Source organism: Electrona antarctica (assembly GCF_951216825.1).
Source record: "Electrona antarctica genome assembly, contig: scaffold_25, whole genome shotgun sequence".
NCBI classification, from domain to species: domain Eukaryota; kingdom Metazoa; phylum Chordata; class Actinopteri; order Myctophiformes; family Myctophidae; genus Electrona; species Electrona antarctica.
Genome location: NW_027637034.1, coordinates 750,449 through 768,529, shown reverse-complemented (window position 1 = coordinate 768,529; position 18,081 = coordinate 750,449). Strand labels below are relative to the sequence as shown.

Below are 18,081 nucleotides of genomic sequence, written 5' to 3'. Positions count from 1 at the left end.
CACTGGTACTAGTACCACTGGTGGTACTTGAGCCTCCCTCTGGTGGTACACAGAGGAGTCGCCCAAAAAAGGAGAAAAAAGACAAAAGTGGAATGAAATATTGACATTACTACAGGTAGTTCTTCTGGTTGAAATGAGCATGACAGCACACCTAGCCGTTAATAGAAGATTTGAGAACGGATTAATCACATTACAAAATATCATCAGTTGTGCTGACTAGTGATTAAACATAGTTTTGTCAGAGCAGCAGCATTATTGGCTTAGGAATGGAACAAAAAGGGCAGGTCTACGCTCCTGTATTTTAACATCAGTTAAAATACTTGGAGTGCCAAAGATTTTCTGAGGTGGTAGTTCAGTATAAAAACGTTGGGAACCAATGCTGTAAATAGTGTGGCCGTTTGTTTGCATTATAGCGTTCTCAAAGAAGATGTGAGACGAGTTGAATGTTAGGTCTTCTCCAGCAGGTTAGTTGTTAACTATGGAAACGCACATTTCCCGTCAGTTGGTGTGTCGGCACCATATTTGGTGGTCGGGGTGAGAGAACGTGTGACATCACGTGACATCATCAGGGATGAAGATCCCTGGTGTCATCAATATTAAGCCCATATATGGAGATCCCTGATGTCATCAATATTGGTCAGCAACTCTGACCTCAAACCTCAACCCCAAACCTCTCCATATATGGAGCTGACCTGTTCTGACATGCCATCCATCCTTCCTCTTCGATGTCTCCCTTTTGACTGATACCTGTCCATTTAAACTAGACGGGCCTGCCCCAAAGTTATTAGTGCAGCTGCGCCTGGCAGCCGGTGGAGACTAGAGATCTTAACAGGCCCTGACAATTAAGATCTTACCCCCCATGCCAAAGTGTCAGCGCTTGCCCAGCAGTCTGCTGTCACCCAGGCGGATGCGTGCACGCAACCTGAGGTCGCTTCTCGCCCTCAGGCGTCTTACTGGTACTGAAGTAGAATGAACTGCAAAGCCTTATGTGAACCCATTAATACTTTTACTGCCGATTAATATTGGTTCATTTTTACACTCTCAGTATCGACCCACTTTAACAAATAAAACAAATAAAGTGATTTAAACTTACCGAGATCCAGGTGGTCTTCAGGTTCCCGTTTAAGGTGGCCTTCCGGTTCCCGTTTAAGGTGGTCTTCAGGTTCCTGTTTAATAGAAACAGTCGTGGCTGGAGAACTGATCTTCACCTGCAGACTGGACTCCACACACTGGTCTGGAGGTGACATTAGTAACAACTTTAATAATAAGGTTGTTCATGTGTTATAAACAGCATAACACTCCTGTAGAAAACTGAACCACACTAAATTGATTTATATTGTATTATGAACCAGAATGATTTACATAAAATGAAAATCAGACCCGTCTGAACCAAGTGGCGCTGTACTGCACTCGTGCTGTAGTACTGTACTGTACAAGCCGCCCTCCCTGGTGTGTGTGTGTTAGGCTGCGCAACAGTGACACTTGGTAGTCAACAAACGCTATAACGCTATTGCCGTGCTTGGACGGACAGACAGACCCAGCCAGGAAGTCAGGGACACGCATTGCTGTGCATTGGAGTGGCTGCACCACTTAAAAATGAAAGAACAAAATGAAACCACATCTAGAAACTAAAGCAGTATTTTATCATTGCATAATTGAAACAGCCAATCGGCTTGATAACAGATTAATGATCCTCAAATAGATATGAAATAGATATGACAGAGTAGCAGCATCTCTGCCTCCCAGCCTCCACATCATCCAAACACACATTTGTATTGCCAGGCAATGTCCACAACGCTAACAACATTGATTCCTGCAGGTCTCCGGACATCTCAGCCATTCTCCATCGGAAATGAGGAGGTGGAGAGGGTTTCTAACTTTACGTTTCTGGGCGTGACTGTGGCCGACGACCTGTCCTGGAGGACCACCATCACTTCTGCTGTGGGGAATGCACAGCAACGCCTTTTCTTTCTAAGGAAACTTAGATGGGCAAAACTCCCACAGAGACTGTTGATCAACTTCTACCACTGTGCAGTAGGGTGTGCTCATCAACTGGTGTGGTTTTCCAGCTGCACCAGGGCAGAGAAGGAGGGCCTCCACAGAGTGGTCAAGGCTGCAGGGAGGATCATTGGGACCAGCCTCCCAGAGATCCCCACAGTCTTCACCTCCCGCTGCCTACGCTGTGCCAATAACATCCTACAGGACCAGTTCCACCCAGCACACCATCTTATCCAACGTCTGCCCTCTGGTAGGAGATACCGATCTATCCGGTCCAGAACCAGCAGACTGACCAACAGCCTCTACCCACAGGCTGTCAGGGTGCTGAATGAACAACCTGCCCCCCGCTTCCCCATCCCTGACCCTCCTCTATAGCATTATAAGTGTACTGTACTGGACTTGGACTATGCATTAAACTTTGCATTGCTGAACTCTATTATTATTACACTGCACTATTACGTTGCACTTTGGGTATTATGTATTACAGTGCGTTTATTTGTATGCCAGTAGTGAAGCTCAACTTGCATTGTTTCGTGCAAGCAATGACAATAAAGATCTATCTATCTATCTATAGTATGTAAACATCAGGTGAAAATGAAAATTATATTGAAAAAAGTCAAGAAGTAACACAAATACCTGATCTACAAGCTGCTCAACGTGTGTGGTATCGTGAGCTAGTAAAACATGGCATAATCTTGGACATAGTTTGAATGCTGATTAATCGTGATTAATATATTTATAAACTCAGATTAATCTGGTTAAAATGTTTAATCATTTGACAGCCCTACTTAAAATGTATTTCAAAATGTAAAAGTATTTATTTAAGCAGTATTTAGTTAAGCAGTATTTTTATTGCGTATTTGAAAACAGTCATTGACCCACCAGCTTCTTCTGGTCTTTGAAGTAGCTCCTCTTGTTCCTTAATCTGTGGAGGTTGTGGTTCCTCCTGGACCAGACTGGAGCTCCTCTCCTCTTCAGGTGAGACCTCCTCTTTACACACAAGAATGTGCAGAAAGTCTAGGAAAAAATACAAAGACTCTATAAAAGGTTTGGATCTTGTACCTCAGTGCGGAGTAGTGGCTGGAAAAAGTATCAACAGATTACTCTTTGGCCACATTTTCCTAAATTGAACTTTGATGGTGCGCTGACTGCGCTTTGTGCTGTATGGCCGTTTGTTTACATTGTAGTGTTCTCATAGAAGATGTGAGACGAGCTGAATGTTAGGTCAGTGAGTCTTAGTTAGTTAGTTAATACTGAAGTAGAATTAACTGCAACAAAAGCTTCAGTGAACCCATTCATACATTTACTGCCGAACCGTCGTCCCATTCATAATACGATCAATGGATCAAAGGAATTTGATGTGATATTAACAACTTTCATAAAAAGGCTGCCGCTGATCATGTGTCATGAAAGGAGTATAATATATTTATCATATTAAACTTTATAAACACCTCCTGTATAAAACTGAACCAGACAAAATTCAATTCATTTCACCCAAACCCTAACCTCACAGGGAAGACACGGCTGTTTCGGGAGCCATGGGTGAGTTTTAACCAGCAACGCCGACACCCAAACCCTAACCTCACAGGGAAGACACGGGTGATTTTTAACTGGCAACGCATATCGTGAGCCGTGACTGTTGTCGGCAGTTGCGGCGTCGGCCACGAAACAAACCAACACTGCCGCGGAACTCCACTAATCCCCCCACCTTCCCAGGCAGGTGCCACCCCTCCCTCCGGCAGTGCCGCCCGCGTCTGATTGCCGGTGTCGGAGAATGCACTCGCTCCTTCTGAATTATGGAGATACAAGGTTTCTCTGCCCGGCAGCAATGATAAAAAGTAAACCCAGCTGCTATAATAGAACAGTGAGAAACATGTAGAACTCAGGATTCACATGGAAACGGTGAGGGCCTCACAGAACGTAGACCAGATGTCTCCCTTTGCGTGGGACAGTCCCTCATTTCCCACATTGTGACTGACAAGCATCAATGTTCAAATGCCCTAATATATTCAGTCCGGTAACAAGACAACTCACCCTTTTTGCCCCTCCAAGTGAGTTGTCCGGACATCTCACCCCGAACGTCCGGACAACTCACCAGGGGTGAGATGTCTTCACTTTCGGGATGAGTTGTCTGACTGAATATGTAGCCTTTGAGCTCTTTTATATACTTTACTGAATATTGCACAATAATACTTTACTGAATATTTTACAAGAATATAACAGAAGAGTCAAATGTACGGTCAAATGTAATGTATTTTATTTAAATATAGAAACATTGTAAACAAAGTTTTTTTCTCGAAAAACAGCTGTGTGTGTGTGTGTGTGTGTGTGTGTGTGTGTGTGTGTGTGTGTGTGTGTGTGTGTGTGTGTGTGTGTGTGTGTGTGTGTTAAACTTCTGAAGAAATTTGTAAAACTGTGTTGGCAAATTGTCCATAAATGTTAATATTACCTGAACCCAGTGGTGGAAAAAGTACAAAAATATTTTACTTAAGTAGAAGTACTGATTCTCTACTTGACAATTACTTAAGTAAAAGTACAAAGTACCCATTAAGAAAGTTACTTAAGTAAAAGTATAAAAGTACCTCAAATTAAATGTACTTAAGTACAAAAAGTAACCGGTGTAAAAATGTACTTAAGTATAAAAGTAAAAATTACAAAGTACAAGTACAAAATACAAAGTACCCGGTGTAAAAATGTACTTAAGTATAAAAGTAAAAATTACAAAGTAAAAGTACAAAGTACAAAATACAAAGTACCCGGTGTAAAAATGTACTTAAGTATAAAAGTAAAAATTACAAAGTACAAGTACAAAGTACAAAATTATTTTCAAAATGAATACAAATAAATGAAGTCCTAAAATTGTCCTGTCAAAGTGGCTTTATTCCAAAAAATGAAATGGCATACAAATAATTAAAATACAGAACCCCCAACAGCATACATCAATAACATACAGGACCAACATGCATAATTAATTAACACAAGAGCTCCATGTTGCGTTGCAAAACAGACGATGCCCAGTTCCCCAGTGCTAGTTGAACCTCTGCATTCTTGTTTATGAAATGTGCAACTTTAATGCATTTGGGTTTGAATGGAACATGTCTCTGGACAAAGTGATGTCTCCAGACATCACTTTGAGAAACACTGCTGTACTGTGGGGGGGGGGGGGGGGGGGGGGGGGAAATAAATAAGGACAAAAATAAATAAAACATTTTGAACCTGGGAGGCTGAGGTTCAACAAGACTGGGGCACCCAGTTCCTCGGTGCTAGTTTACCTCAGCCTCCCAGGTTCTGAAACACACAGGTTAAAGTAATTCCTCCCAGCGACCCAAGGGTCCTCGATTCTCTGGACATCACTTTGAAAATCACTGCTGTATAATCACACATATGGCCCGGGGCACACAAGACCTCCATGTTGCGTCGCCAAACCGACAATGCAGAGGTTCAACCAGCACTGGGGCACCCAGTTCCCCATTGCTAGTTGAACCTCTGCATTCCTTGTTTATGAAATGTGCAACTTTAATGCATTTGGGTTTGAATGTAACACTGACCCCTTTTGTCTCATTACCCCATTATAATTTCTCCCTTTGCTTGTCACTGCTGCTGTACCCTGCTGGCTCACCTGCCAGAGGAGCCCCACTGACAGGTGGCACCCCGGCCTGTAGTATGCAGTGACAAATCAGTCCCTGTCAATCTTTTTTAGCATGGCAAAGTAACTACACAATCCAAACCTCCATCAAAATGTAATTTATGCTCTAAAGTACGCAAACTTGCTGTTTATCAGTCTACTGTTGATCTTCAACAGCAGTTGATTCTCAAAATTGTGAGAATCTAGCCGTGCTCTTCTTGGGCTGAAGATCTGTCCTGCGGTGCTGAACAGTCGTTCACAGGCTGCAGAGGCAGGTAGAGGTGTGTTGAGCTTAACGGACAACTTGCAGACAGCAGGGTACGACTTCAGTACAGCCATCTGATCTGCTGAAAGGGCCAGGTATCCGTCCAGTTGTATGGTGCGGCTTTGGTTTACATTAGAACTCGTAAGGTCAGCAAAGAAGTCTCCGTCATCAGATGACCTGGCTCTGGTGACATCTCCTGTCAGCGAAGGATCCTCCAGGTGCTCCTTGATGTAGTCCATCCCTGAAACACAGGGAAGGTGAAATACAATTAGTACAGCTGAAATACCAAAATAAATACAATGAATAAATATCTTGCCATTCAGGCTCTGCCACATTATTCCTCCCTGCTCAGCACAATTAGACATGCAGTCATAACAACCAGGAATGCATATACAGAATTAACGCAGAAATAACACAATTAGGGGAGCTTAAATAAATACCCCTCCCAAATTAGTCAGCTGATTGCCACATCAGCGTTTGACATATGGGTCTTTCATAACACTGTATACATCCACATACTATAATGCAGTGTTAACCTCTCGAGTGTATACTGCCTGAACTAACATCGTAAACTACGCATCACTATCATACATGTAAAAATACATTATGTCCATGTGCTCACCCAGTCTGATTGTAGCATCATCTTTTGTCCATGTCGTTTTGAATTTGGGGACGAGAATTGTAGCGGCAATCAGTTCAGGATCTTTTGAGATGTCATCAAAGCGCTTCTTTATGCCAGCTAGCAAGGCGTCAGCCAATGGCCTGCAGTGCTTCAGCGGCAACTTGGCTTTCTCCACTTTGGAAGTCAGACAGGTAATGGTCGGAAGCAGCCACCCCATGTGCACATTTTTCTCTCCCTGCAAGATGTTGATGGCTTGGGCCATTGGGCTCATGATGGCGGCATACTCTGTCAGGAACGTGATGTCGACTGGACTGAACCTGTGTAAAAAAAGAATAACACTTTTACAATTCTGTTTTACAAGCATTATAATCAAATGCATCAATAACTTGGACCAGGGACCCCCAGAAGAGAACATGTGTTAAAATCAACATGCAAGAATTTTCAAAAAAGGTAAAAAAAATAGCAGATGTACAAGCTTGCAGCACAACACTTAGACGATACGATGTGAGCTTGTAGATCTGCTATTATTGAATATCTTTTCGAAACATAAAATCTAAAACACAAAATGCTTTCAGTTTTAAAGAGTTAAATTGTGTGAGACAATTGTGGTGTTGTTAAACCTACATTGGAACGTTTAATTCAGTGCAGATAGCTCGTAGAGCCGGCTCCCCCCTTTTCTCCAATATCTTGAGCAGCCTCTCCACAGCCATGAACAGAGAGTTCCACCGGGTGGCAACTGGGCGCAACAACTGGAGCGAGCAGGCCTCTTCCACAGCTTCAGCTGCTTTAGGCGATCTCCCACACTTATTCCACAGCCCTTGACACTTGCCGAATGCTGAGCGATACACTCTTTTGTATCCGTCAGTACAGGATATCTGCCACTTCAATGAACTCCACTTCTCCCTCCTCCTCCTCCTCCTCTTCTTCCTCACCGTCGGGCTCTGGGTCACCACCGACGTTGTTGTTCATGTCCGGAGCCGCACTGTAAACCTTGAAAGCCTTTAGGAAGTTGGAACCGTTGTCTGTGGTGGTCCTCACAATTTTGTTACGGATGCCATACTCTGAATGGATGTCGTCGAGTGCATTAGCCAAAACATCGAACGTGTGGGAACCTCTCAGTCGTCTACAGGCCAGGGCTACTGAGCATCTCTCTAGGCTCTCGGGGTCAACCCAGTGGGCAGTCACACCAATAAAGCTCTTTCTTCTGGCTGACCAGCAGTCTGTGGTGGTGGCAACATGGTCCACAGCCTTCATTTTCTCAATGACCGCCGTTTTCATTTTCTTGGCAGCATCGCCAATTCTTAAACGCAGGGTGGGCCTTGAGATAATTTTTGCTTTAGGCTGAAGATCAGTGACAAACTCTTTGAAGGCTGGTTTTTCCACAATAGAGAATGGCTCTGTGGCTTCTGTGACATACTTCACAATAGCTCTTTCTATCGAGCTTTGAGACACCATGGAACTGGAATTGAGCAATGTGCTCTGTGCGAGGCTGGAAGCTGGTTCAGGAGCCCGGCGTTTCCTTTTCAATGATGTCAGCTCTTCATATTTCTTCAATTGACTTGGATGCCTCCTCTACATCAATGTGAAAGGAAAAAAAAGTTAGCTTAACAATAGGTTATTCAAGACATCAGTGAAAATCACTTCTCACAATGTCAATACATTTTGATATGTAGGATAAACAGTTGTTACCAATGATTCAAATGAAGATTGTGTTCAATTAGGGTCAAACTGACAGGTGTGTGTGTGAGAGAGAGAGACTATACTTGTGAGAACCAAATGTGCCACAAGTATAGTATAATTTGAGAAATAGACATTGTGACTGAGGACCATTTGGCTGGTCATAGACATTTAGAACAGTGGTTTTCAACCATGTGGTCTCCAGGTGGTTTTCAGCTAAATTATGGAGTTGGTAACCAAGTGGACCCTTATTAAATCTTTAACACTTGAGTTTATTTTACGCTCAAGAGTTAAATTATTGTTAAACATCTGCATTACTTAATTTACAATCTACACAATTAGAGAATGTAGAACAATTGTTTGATCAACGTTTGCATGTTCTCTCCTAATAGTACCAACATCAATACTCAACACCTATTCTTTAGTTTTGGTTCTGAGAGGCTAAATGTCATCAAATGGCTCAAATGCCAAATAAATAATGGGCCTTGCCCTTATTATGAAAAGGGTTGAGAATCCACTGATTTAGAAGATGAGTGTGCCAGGGGGTTGTTGTGCACTATGCTTTGTAGATTTATGGTTAAAATGGCAATAAAACAATACATTCATAAAATTAAAAATCACGATTTTAAAATGTTTGTCCTCACAGGCATAGCCTACGCACGACTAAGAACACGCAACACGTGTGTGTGTGTGTGTGGGGGGGGGGGGGGTCTGCTGCCCACGTACAAGTTGGATTGTTAATGTTGGCAAATTAGTTTTATGGACAATATTTATCTTTATGGATTACTGGCACAACATGACACTTACCTTAATGTGCACCTTGAGGTTTGAGGGCGAGTTATTGAACGCCAACAGTTCTTTATTGAGAGGCGCACACAACTTGCATTTCATTCTATAGGAGGAATCTTCCTTCCAGATGAATGAAAACATTGGCGCTAGATAAGGCCACGGGTGTGCTATTTCGTCATCTTCTTCACCACCAGCAGTAGAAGTTGTTGCACTACTGGCACTGATTTCGTCTGTATCCGAGGAGGATTCCATGACGTCCACGTCGGAATGATCCATTCTTTCAGCTAAGACTGTGTCTCGTTCATCCATGTTGAATGCGTGTGACAATGTGTGTGTGCGTCTTGCCGTCTTCAAGCAGGCCAGGCAGCAGAACACAACTCCGCCCCCCTATTATCTGAGAGTGGAGCGCAGCCCTGTTGTTCTGTTCTCAACTGCGCATTATTTAATTTGTAGCGAGTAACGAGGTGTCAGATTTTAAATATAGCGGATTAAAAGTACGATTTTTTCCATGTAAATGTAACGAAGTAAAAGTAAAAATACAGCAAAAGAAAAGTAGTCAATAAAAGTACAAATTCTCCAAACTTGTACTTAAGTAAAGTAACGAAGTATTTGTACTTCGTTTTTTTCCACCACTGCCTGAACGAACCCCTCCTAATGTATTTACTCCAGATGGCTGAATGGTTATATAAGGTCACTTGTAATTTCTCACATGCTAATGTATAACTAGCAGTAGCCATCATCATCGTTGTTGGGGGGGGGGGGGTCAATATTGCTTTGCTATTCAGATGTAATCCAGTCAGTATAAGTAGGCCTATTAGAACTGTGATTGATTGATCATGCGTGCGTTGGGAGTCTTAATTAGCAACTTTGTACAGCTGTGAGACTCTGCCTTTGAAGCGCAAACATTATCCACAAACGATCCCCCCCCCCCCCCCCCCTCAATGCTGCATAGAGAGTACACCAGTGTTTCACCGGATTTTACTGTTAAATAAATAAATAATTAGCGCGTGACTGCGCATGTCTGTAGGAACCGATAGTTAGATCTGAAATTGAATTAAACCTACTGTAATGGGTGCCACGGAAAGTACAGACAACTCACCGGGGTGAGCTGTCCGTCCTTTCTCGCCCAACTCGCCCCAGCGGAAAGTACAGACAACTCACCCCGCCATGTCAGAAAGTGAAGACAACTCACCGGGGTGAGTTGTCCAGTATTCGTTAGTCCCCTAATAGTTCCTGATAGATGCCTTTTTAAGCCTTTTAAAATAACATGAGCAATATCCCCAGCTACAGGGGGTAGCACTTATCCTACCCCCTTGATAGCACTTTTTAGACTTAGATAGCATTTGAAACAGACTTATAGCATGTCATGTAGACAGCACAATAATTGCATTGTATGTAGTCATAGCACATCATAGTACATATGTATAGCATAGTATAGTATATATGTATAGTTAATATGTATAGTGTCATTATATAGATATGTTCTAGTTACGTTCTTAGCTTACGCATGTTTCTTGATAAATGCATTTTATATATGTGATGTATTCCCATACTTTTGTTCTTGCCTCTCGCTCTGGATTAAGAGTGTCTGCTAAATGCCTAAATTGTAATTGTAAATTGTACAGTACCAAGTCGGCCATACCACTGATGAGCACATCAAAACACAAACACACACACACACACACGCACACGCTCAATTGGTGACGACAATACGTTTTACTCTTATGTAGCTACCTGAACACAAGATTTACCAATAAAGAAAAACGTGAAGCTACTGGGAAATGTAGTTCAGTTCAGCTAGCTTAATGCTACCTGTAGCTAAACTGAGTTTACTAACCTACAGTGTGTAGTTTGGTGGTGTTGGTGTGTGTGTGTGTGTGTGTGTGTGTGTGTGTGTGTGTGTGTGTGTGTGTGTGTGTGTGTGTGTGTAACTCACACACAGGTAACACATACCTGCAGTGTGTAGATCGATGTCCATATCAACATCAATGTCCAGCACTTTGTTTTGTTTCTCCAGCAGAGTTTCTAGTGTCTCCATCTCTCTCTGGAAGAGGTTGACCATGACCTGAGCAGCCAAACTGAGACGCTCCAACACAAACACTCTGACATCAAGCTTCACACAACAAACATCAGCACCACCACTCTGCTGCTGTTTGTCCAAAACACACAATATATCCTCTCCCACCGACGTCATGTGTTCATGTATCTTCAGCCGTACAGATTCCATTTGAGTCGTTTTGACCTCCATTATGAGACGTCGTTTTAGCAGCACTCCGTTTATTTCACACCACGATAAAAAACAACCAGAGCTAAATGCTAACAAACTCCATGTTGCAGTGCTAACCGCAACGGCACTGTTTTTTTGGCAAATCTAAGGGAGCAAATATAAGACTTCCGGTGGACGATCTCTTCAAAATAAGAGTACCCTCTAGAGTATTGAAAAAAAGATTCATTTGCACATTAAAACTACAAATGAGCATTTAAATGATGCTATATGATGCTATAAGACACACATTATGTTTCTGTGTAAAAAGAAGTAATTAAATAACGTAAAAAAGTTATCTAAATGGATAAATGCTATTCACTGGAGTGCATGGACTTTATAAAGTGGACACTGGACAAAAGACGGTTCCGCGAGGCAACTGTTGTGACATATGCACGCGTTCAGGGAGATGTCCTCTACCACACCCCACTCTCCGCTAAGCGGGAGAGGTGTAAAATTCCGAGCAGCAGACCTTCTACTGCTGTCAAATGTAAAAATTGTGCCGTTTCCAGGCCAGAGTGGACACTGGACAAAAGACGGCTCCGCGAGGCAACTATTGTGACATACGCACGCGTTCAGGGAGATGTCCTCTACCACACCCCACTCTCCGCTAAGCGGGAGAGGTGTAAAATTCCGAGCAGCAGACCTTCTACTGCTGTCAAATGTAGAAATTGTGCCGTGTCCAGACCCAGAGTGGACACTGGACAAAAGACGCCTCCGCGAGGCAACTGTTGTGACATACACACGCGTTCAGGGAGATGTCCTCTACCACACCCCACTCTCCGCTAAGCGGGAGAGGTGTAAAATTCCGAGCAGCAGACCTTCTACTGCTGTCAACGGTAAAAATTGTGCCGTTTCCAGACCCAGAGTGGACACTGGACAAAAGACGCCTCCGCGAGGCAACTGTTGTGACATACACACGCGTTCAGGGAGATGTCCTCTACCACACCCCACTCTCCGCTAAGCGGGAGAGGTGTAAAATTCCGAGCAGCAGACCTTCTACTGCTGTCAACGGTAAAAATTGTGCCGTTTCCAGACCCAGAGTGGACACTGGACAAAAGACGGCTCCGCGAGGCAACTGTTGTGACATAACCCTAACCTTGAGAAATGTCATTGTTTTATACATTTGGATCTAAAATGTGAAATGATTATTTTTGAGTGGTGTAAACCACTCCTACAACTGGCTTTGTTAGTTTACGTGTCTGTCCGTACCAAAAAAAATGAGCATGGTTGCTATGGTCACCCAGTTCACACGGGTGTGATTTCATTACGTCAGACCACAGCTGATCAGTCTATATAAGACCTTACACCACTCAGTTCACACGGGTGTGATTTTTGTTTTACTGGTTGCATGGGTCAGCTAACATTTAATACAAGGCTTCAATAAACTGTCATCCTGTTGTAGTACCAAAATGACCCTTGTGTCATGAACCTGAGCAACATGTTACTAACGTAGAGAGTTGTTTGTTATGAATGTTGTTTGCTAAAATTTTGGTTCTTGTACACCCTGTTCTTTGGCTGATCGATTCTCTGATTGAATACTGCCAAGGGTAAAAGGATAGGTGGCCACTATAAGGGACGTCCAGGCACCTCGATGCAATATGGGCTGTTTTCTACTAAATGTAAAAAGAAAAAGAAAAAAGTAATGTAAACATGCGTAAACATGCAACAATAAGGTCTAATATTTCTACAATTGCTACAAATTGCTACAGAACCCATATATCCAGTCATTTTGGGGCATAAACATCGTAAAATCAAAATAAACAGTCTCAATGACTGTCTCAACGAGACCACATCACCCCAGTTCTGGCCTCTCTCCATTGGCTCCCTGTTAAGTTTAGAATAGATTTTAAGGTGCTTTTATTTGTTTTTAAATCACTTCACGGTCTCTCTCCCTCCTACCTCTCTGACCTAATTGTGCCCTACGTCCCACCTAGAGCATTAAGGTCTGCGGACAAGCTGCTGCTGGTCGAGCTCACGACTAGTAAGAGGAGCAGGGGTGATCGTGCTTTTGCGGCTGCGGGCCCCAAGCTCTGGAACATGCTGCCCCTCCATATTAGATCTGCCGAGTCAATTGGGGCTTTTAAATCCCTCCTCAAAACTCGTCTGTTAATCTGTTGATACTTTTTCCAGCCACTACTCCGCACTGAGCCTGAGGTACAAGATCCAAACCTTTTATAGAGTCTTTGTATTTTTTCCTAGACTTTCTGCACATTCTTGTGTGTAAAGAGGAGGTCTCACCTGAAGAGGAGAGGAGCTCCAGTCTGGTCCAGGAGGAACCACAACCTCCACAGATTAAGGAACAAGAGGAGCTACTTCAAAGACCAGAAGAGGCTGGTGGGTCAATGACTGTTTTCAAATACGCAATAAAACATACTGCTTAACTAAATACTGCTTAAATAAATACTTTTACATTTTGAAATACATTTTGAGTAGGGCTGTCAAATGATTAAACATTTTAACCAGATTAATCTCAGTTTAAAAATATATTAATCACGATTAATTAGCATTCAAACTATGTCCAAGATTATGCCATGTTTTACAAGCTCACGATACCACACATGTTGAGCAGCTTGTAGATCAGGTATTTGTGTTACTTCTTGACTTTTTTTCAATATAATTTTAATTTTCACCTGATGTTTACATGTATACTATAGATAGATAGATAGATAGATAGATAGATAGATAGATAGATAGATAGATAGATAGATAGATAGATAGATAGATAGATAGATCTTTATTGTCATTGCTTGCACGAAACAATGCAAGTTGAGCTTCACCACTGGCATACAAATAAACAAACTGTAATACATAATACCCAAAGTGCAAAGTGCAACGTAATAGTGCAGTGTAATAATAATAGAGTTCAGCAATGCAAAGTTTAATGCATAGCCCAAGTCCAGTACAGTACACTTATAATACTATAGAGGAGGGTCAGGGATGGGGGAAGCGGGGGGCAGGTTGTTCATTCAGCAGCCTGACAGCCTGTGGGTAGAGGCTGTTGGTCAGTCTGCTGGTTCTGGACCAGATAGATCGGAATCTCCTACCAGAGGGCAGACGTTGGATAAGATGGTGTGCTGGGTGGAACTGGTCCTGTAGGATGTTATTGGCACAGCGTAGGCAGCGGGAGGTGAAGACTGTGGAGATCTCTGGGACGCTGGTCCCAATGATCCTCCCTGCAGCCTTGACCACTCTGTGGAGGCCCTCCTTCTCTGCCCTGGTGCAGCTGGAAAACCACACCAGTTGGTGAGCACACTCTACTACACAGTGGTAGAAGTTGATCATCAGTCTCTGTGGGAGTTTTGCCCATCTAAGTTTCCTTAAAAAGAAAAGGCGTTGCTGTGCATTCCCCACAGCAGAGGTGATGGTGGTCCTCCAGGACAGGTCGTCGGCCATAGTCACGCCCAGAAACGTAAAGTTAGAAACCCTCTCCACCTCCTCATTTCCGATGGCTGAGATGTCCGGAGACCTGCATGAATCAATGTTGTTACCGTTGTGGACATTTCCTGCCAATATAAATGTGTGTTTGGACACTGATGTGGATGCTGGGAGGCAGAGATGCTGCTACTCTGTCATATCTATTTCATATCTATTTCAGGATCATTATGAATGAATGAATGAAAAACTTTATTCCGAACATTATAAAAAATTAGACAAAAGTCAAAGAATTAAAATAAGTTCAATATAGAACAAATAAAATAATATTCCAAAAAAAACAACAACAACAACAAAAAACCAAGCCTCACTGGCTGCAAGTATAATTATTATTATTTTTTTACTTTTATATATGTTCGGAAAGGAATAGGGAGAAGTTAGAAAACTTATATAACCCTACCCCTTAATAACTTAAATTCAGCGTCATCGCTTGACGTCATTACATAAATACCAACATGGTATAAACTAAATGAAATATGTATTCAATTCTATATAACATTATCAATACAAAATACTCTATATATTCCATATAATACATACATTCGGCACATCATATATATATTCTTATATATATACAAGTACAATTATCTAAATTATATGTCTGTGTCATTGTAACTCTTCATCTCTATACCTCATAATAATGCATTCTTTATATCTTTTTTTTTAACTGGTTCACACCTCTCTATCAGAGAACATCACCTGAATATTTCCAGGGAGTTGATTATTCCTTGCTTTGTACATTATAAGGGCAGTTTTATATTCTATTATATCCATGAATTTTAAAAGATATGAGTTTAAAAATAATATATTAGTGTGATCTCTATATCCAGCATTATGTATAATTCTTATAGCTCGTTTTTGAAGTATAGTTATTGCATTAAGTGAAGTATTCCCCCAAACCTCTGTACAGTAGTTTAGGTACGGCAAAACCAGGGAACAGTATAGCATACGTAGTGACTTATAGTTCAAAAGGTGCTTTGCTTTATTTAAAACTGAAAGACTTCTAGATAATTTATTATATATATATTTAATATGAGACTTCCAGTTAATTCTATCATCAATTATTACACCAAGAAATTTGTTCTCAGAAACTCTCTCAATTTCAACACCATCTATCTGTATATTTACTTGATTATCTATTTTGTAATTACTGAATATCATTAGTTTTGTTTTAGCCAGATTTAGTGACAATTTATTCTTATCAAACCACCTTTTTAACTTGCATAATTCTGAAGTGACCAGGTCCAATAGCTCATGTAGATTTTTTCCGGAACAAAAAATGTTAGTGTCATCTGCGAAAACTACCCTTTTCAATATATTAGACACATCACACATATCATTTATATACATAATAAACAGTTTAGGACCCAATACCGACCCCTGGGGGACTCCACAAGCAATGCCCAAGCATGAAGAGACAGACTCACCCAACTTCACAAATTGTTTCCTGTCACTTAAATAGCTTCGTACCCAATCTAATACTCCTCCTCTAATCCCATATCTTTCCAATTTATTAATTAATATGTCATGATTAATAGTATCAAATGCTTTTTTAAGATCTATAAATACTCCAGCTACATACTTATATTCATCTATGGAATTAGTGATCTCCTCAATCGAGTCCATCAATGCCATTGCTGTTGATCTGTTTGCTCTAAATCCGTATTGACTGTCACTGAGTAGACTGTGTTTTTCAATGAATGTATCTAATCTATTGTTGAACAGTTTTTCTAAAATTTTGGAGAACTGTGGAAGTAACGATACAGGTCTGTAATTTGTGAAGTTGTGTCTGTCTCCAGATTTAAACAGTGGTATGACTTTAGCTATTTTCATGCCGTTTGGAAATGTACCAGTTTGAAAAGATAAATTGCAGATGTATGTTAATGGTTTAGAAATCCCTCCAATTATCTTCTTTACTAGTTTCATATCTATATCATTACAGTCAGTGGACATTTTATTACTACAGTTATCAACAATGTCTATGATTTCTCTCTCCTCTATTGCTGTAAGAAACATTGAACAGGGATTCCTTTCTATGATATTATCAGTGTATTCCTCAGATGTCACAGGATCAGAAATATTTTCAGCCAATTTTGGTCCTACATTTACAAAGAAATTATTAAAACTATTTACTACCTCCTCCTTATTATAATTTTTAGTGCCCTTATCAGAAAAATATTGCGGATAGTTTACATTCCCAGAGTCATTTCTAATAATACTATTTAGTATATTCCATATTCCTTTAATATTATTTGTATTGTTATCTAATAGTTTGCTATAATAATCTTTCTTGCATCTCCTTATAATATTTGTTAACTTATTTTTATATTTTTTATATTTATCTTCAGCCTCTTTAGTTCTTCTTTTAATAAATTCTCTATACAAAGTGTTTTTCTTTTTGCATGCATTTTGTAGTCCTTTAATCATTAATCTGTTATCAAGCTGATTGGCTGTTTCAATTATTCAACGAAAAAATACTGCTTTAGTTTCTAGATGTGCTTTCATTTTGTTCTTTCATTTTTAAGTGGTGCAGCCACTCCAATGCACAGCAATGCGTGTCCCTGACTTCCTGGCTGGGTCTGTCTGTCCGTCCAAGCACGGAAATAGCGTTATAGCGTTTGTTGACTACCAAGTGTCACTGTTGCGCAGCCTAACACACACACACACACACCAGGGAGGGCGGCTTGTACAGTACTACAGCACGAGTACAGTACAGAGCCACTTGGTTCAGACAGGTCTGATTTTTAATTGTATTTTATTTTATATGTAAATCATTCTGGTTCATAATACAGTATAAATCAATTTAGTCTGGTTCAGTTTTCTACAGGAGTGTTATGCTGTTTATAACACATGAACAACCTTATTATTAAAGTTGTTACTAATGTCACCTTCATTCCAGACCAGTCTGTGGAGTCCAGTCTGCAGGTGAAGATCAGTTCTCCAGCCACGACTGTTTCTATTAAACAGGAACCTGAAGACCACCTTAAACAGGAACCTGAAGACCACCTGGATCTCAGTAAGTTTAAATCACTCTGTCTTTATTTGTTTTATTGGTGAAAGTGGGTCGGTACTGAGAGTGTAAAGATGAACCGATATGAATCGGTTATCGATCTTAGCATTAACAATGTGACTGCATTGATGCATTAACCCATTCAAAATTATGAAGTATTATGAATGGGACGCCGGTTCGGCAGTAAAAGTATTAATGGGTTCACATAAGGCTTTGCAGTTCATTCTACTTCAGTACCAGTAAGACGCCTGAAGGCGAGAAGCGACCTCAGGTCGCGTGCACGCATCCGCCTGGGTGACAGCAGACTGCTGGGCGAGCACTGGCGCTTTGGCATGGGGGGTAAGATCTTAATTTTCGGCCTGTTAAGAACTCTAGTTTTCGCTGGCTGCCGGGCGTG

At 41.3% G+C, this 18,081-nt stretch overlaps 1 protein-coding gene across 1 annotated transcript in view; it reads right to left on the bottom strand.

Moving 5' to 3' along the window:
- Positions 1-11,320, bottom strand: part of LOC306919376 (uncharacterized protein) — a gene marked incomplete at its 3' end in the record, with an annotated part of 31,596 nt that extends 20,276 nt beyond the window's left edge. Inside the window, exons 1-2 of the mRNA XM_079532166.1 lie at positions 10,930-11,320; positions 1,094-1,234 (exon numbers count right to left, since the gene is read on the bottom strand). Coding sequence (XP_079388292.1) covers positions 1,094-1,234; positions 10,930-11,224 — 436 coding nt within the window. The 5' untranslated portion in view covers positions 11,225-11,320. The remainder of the gene's footprint in view (positions 1-1,093; positions 1,235-10,929) is intronic.
- Positions 11,321-18,081: the final 6,761 nt, after the last annotated feature.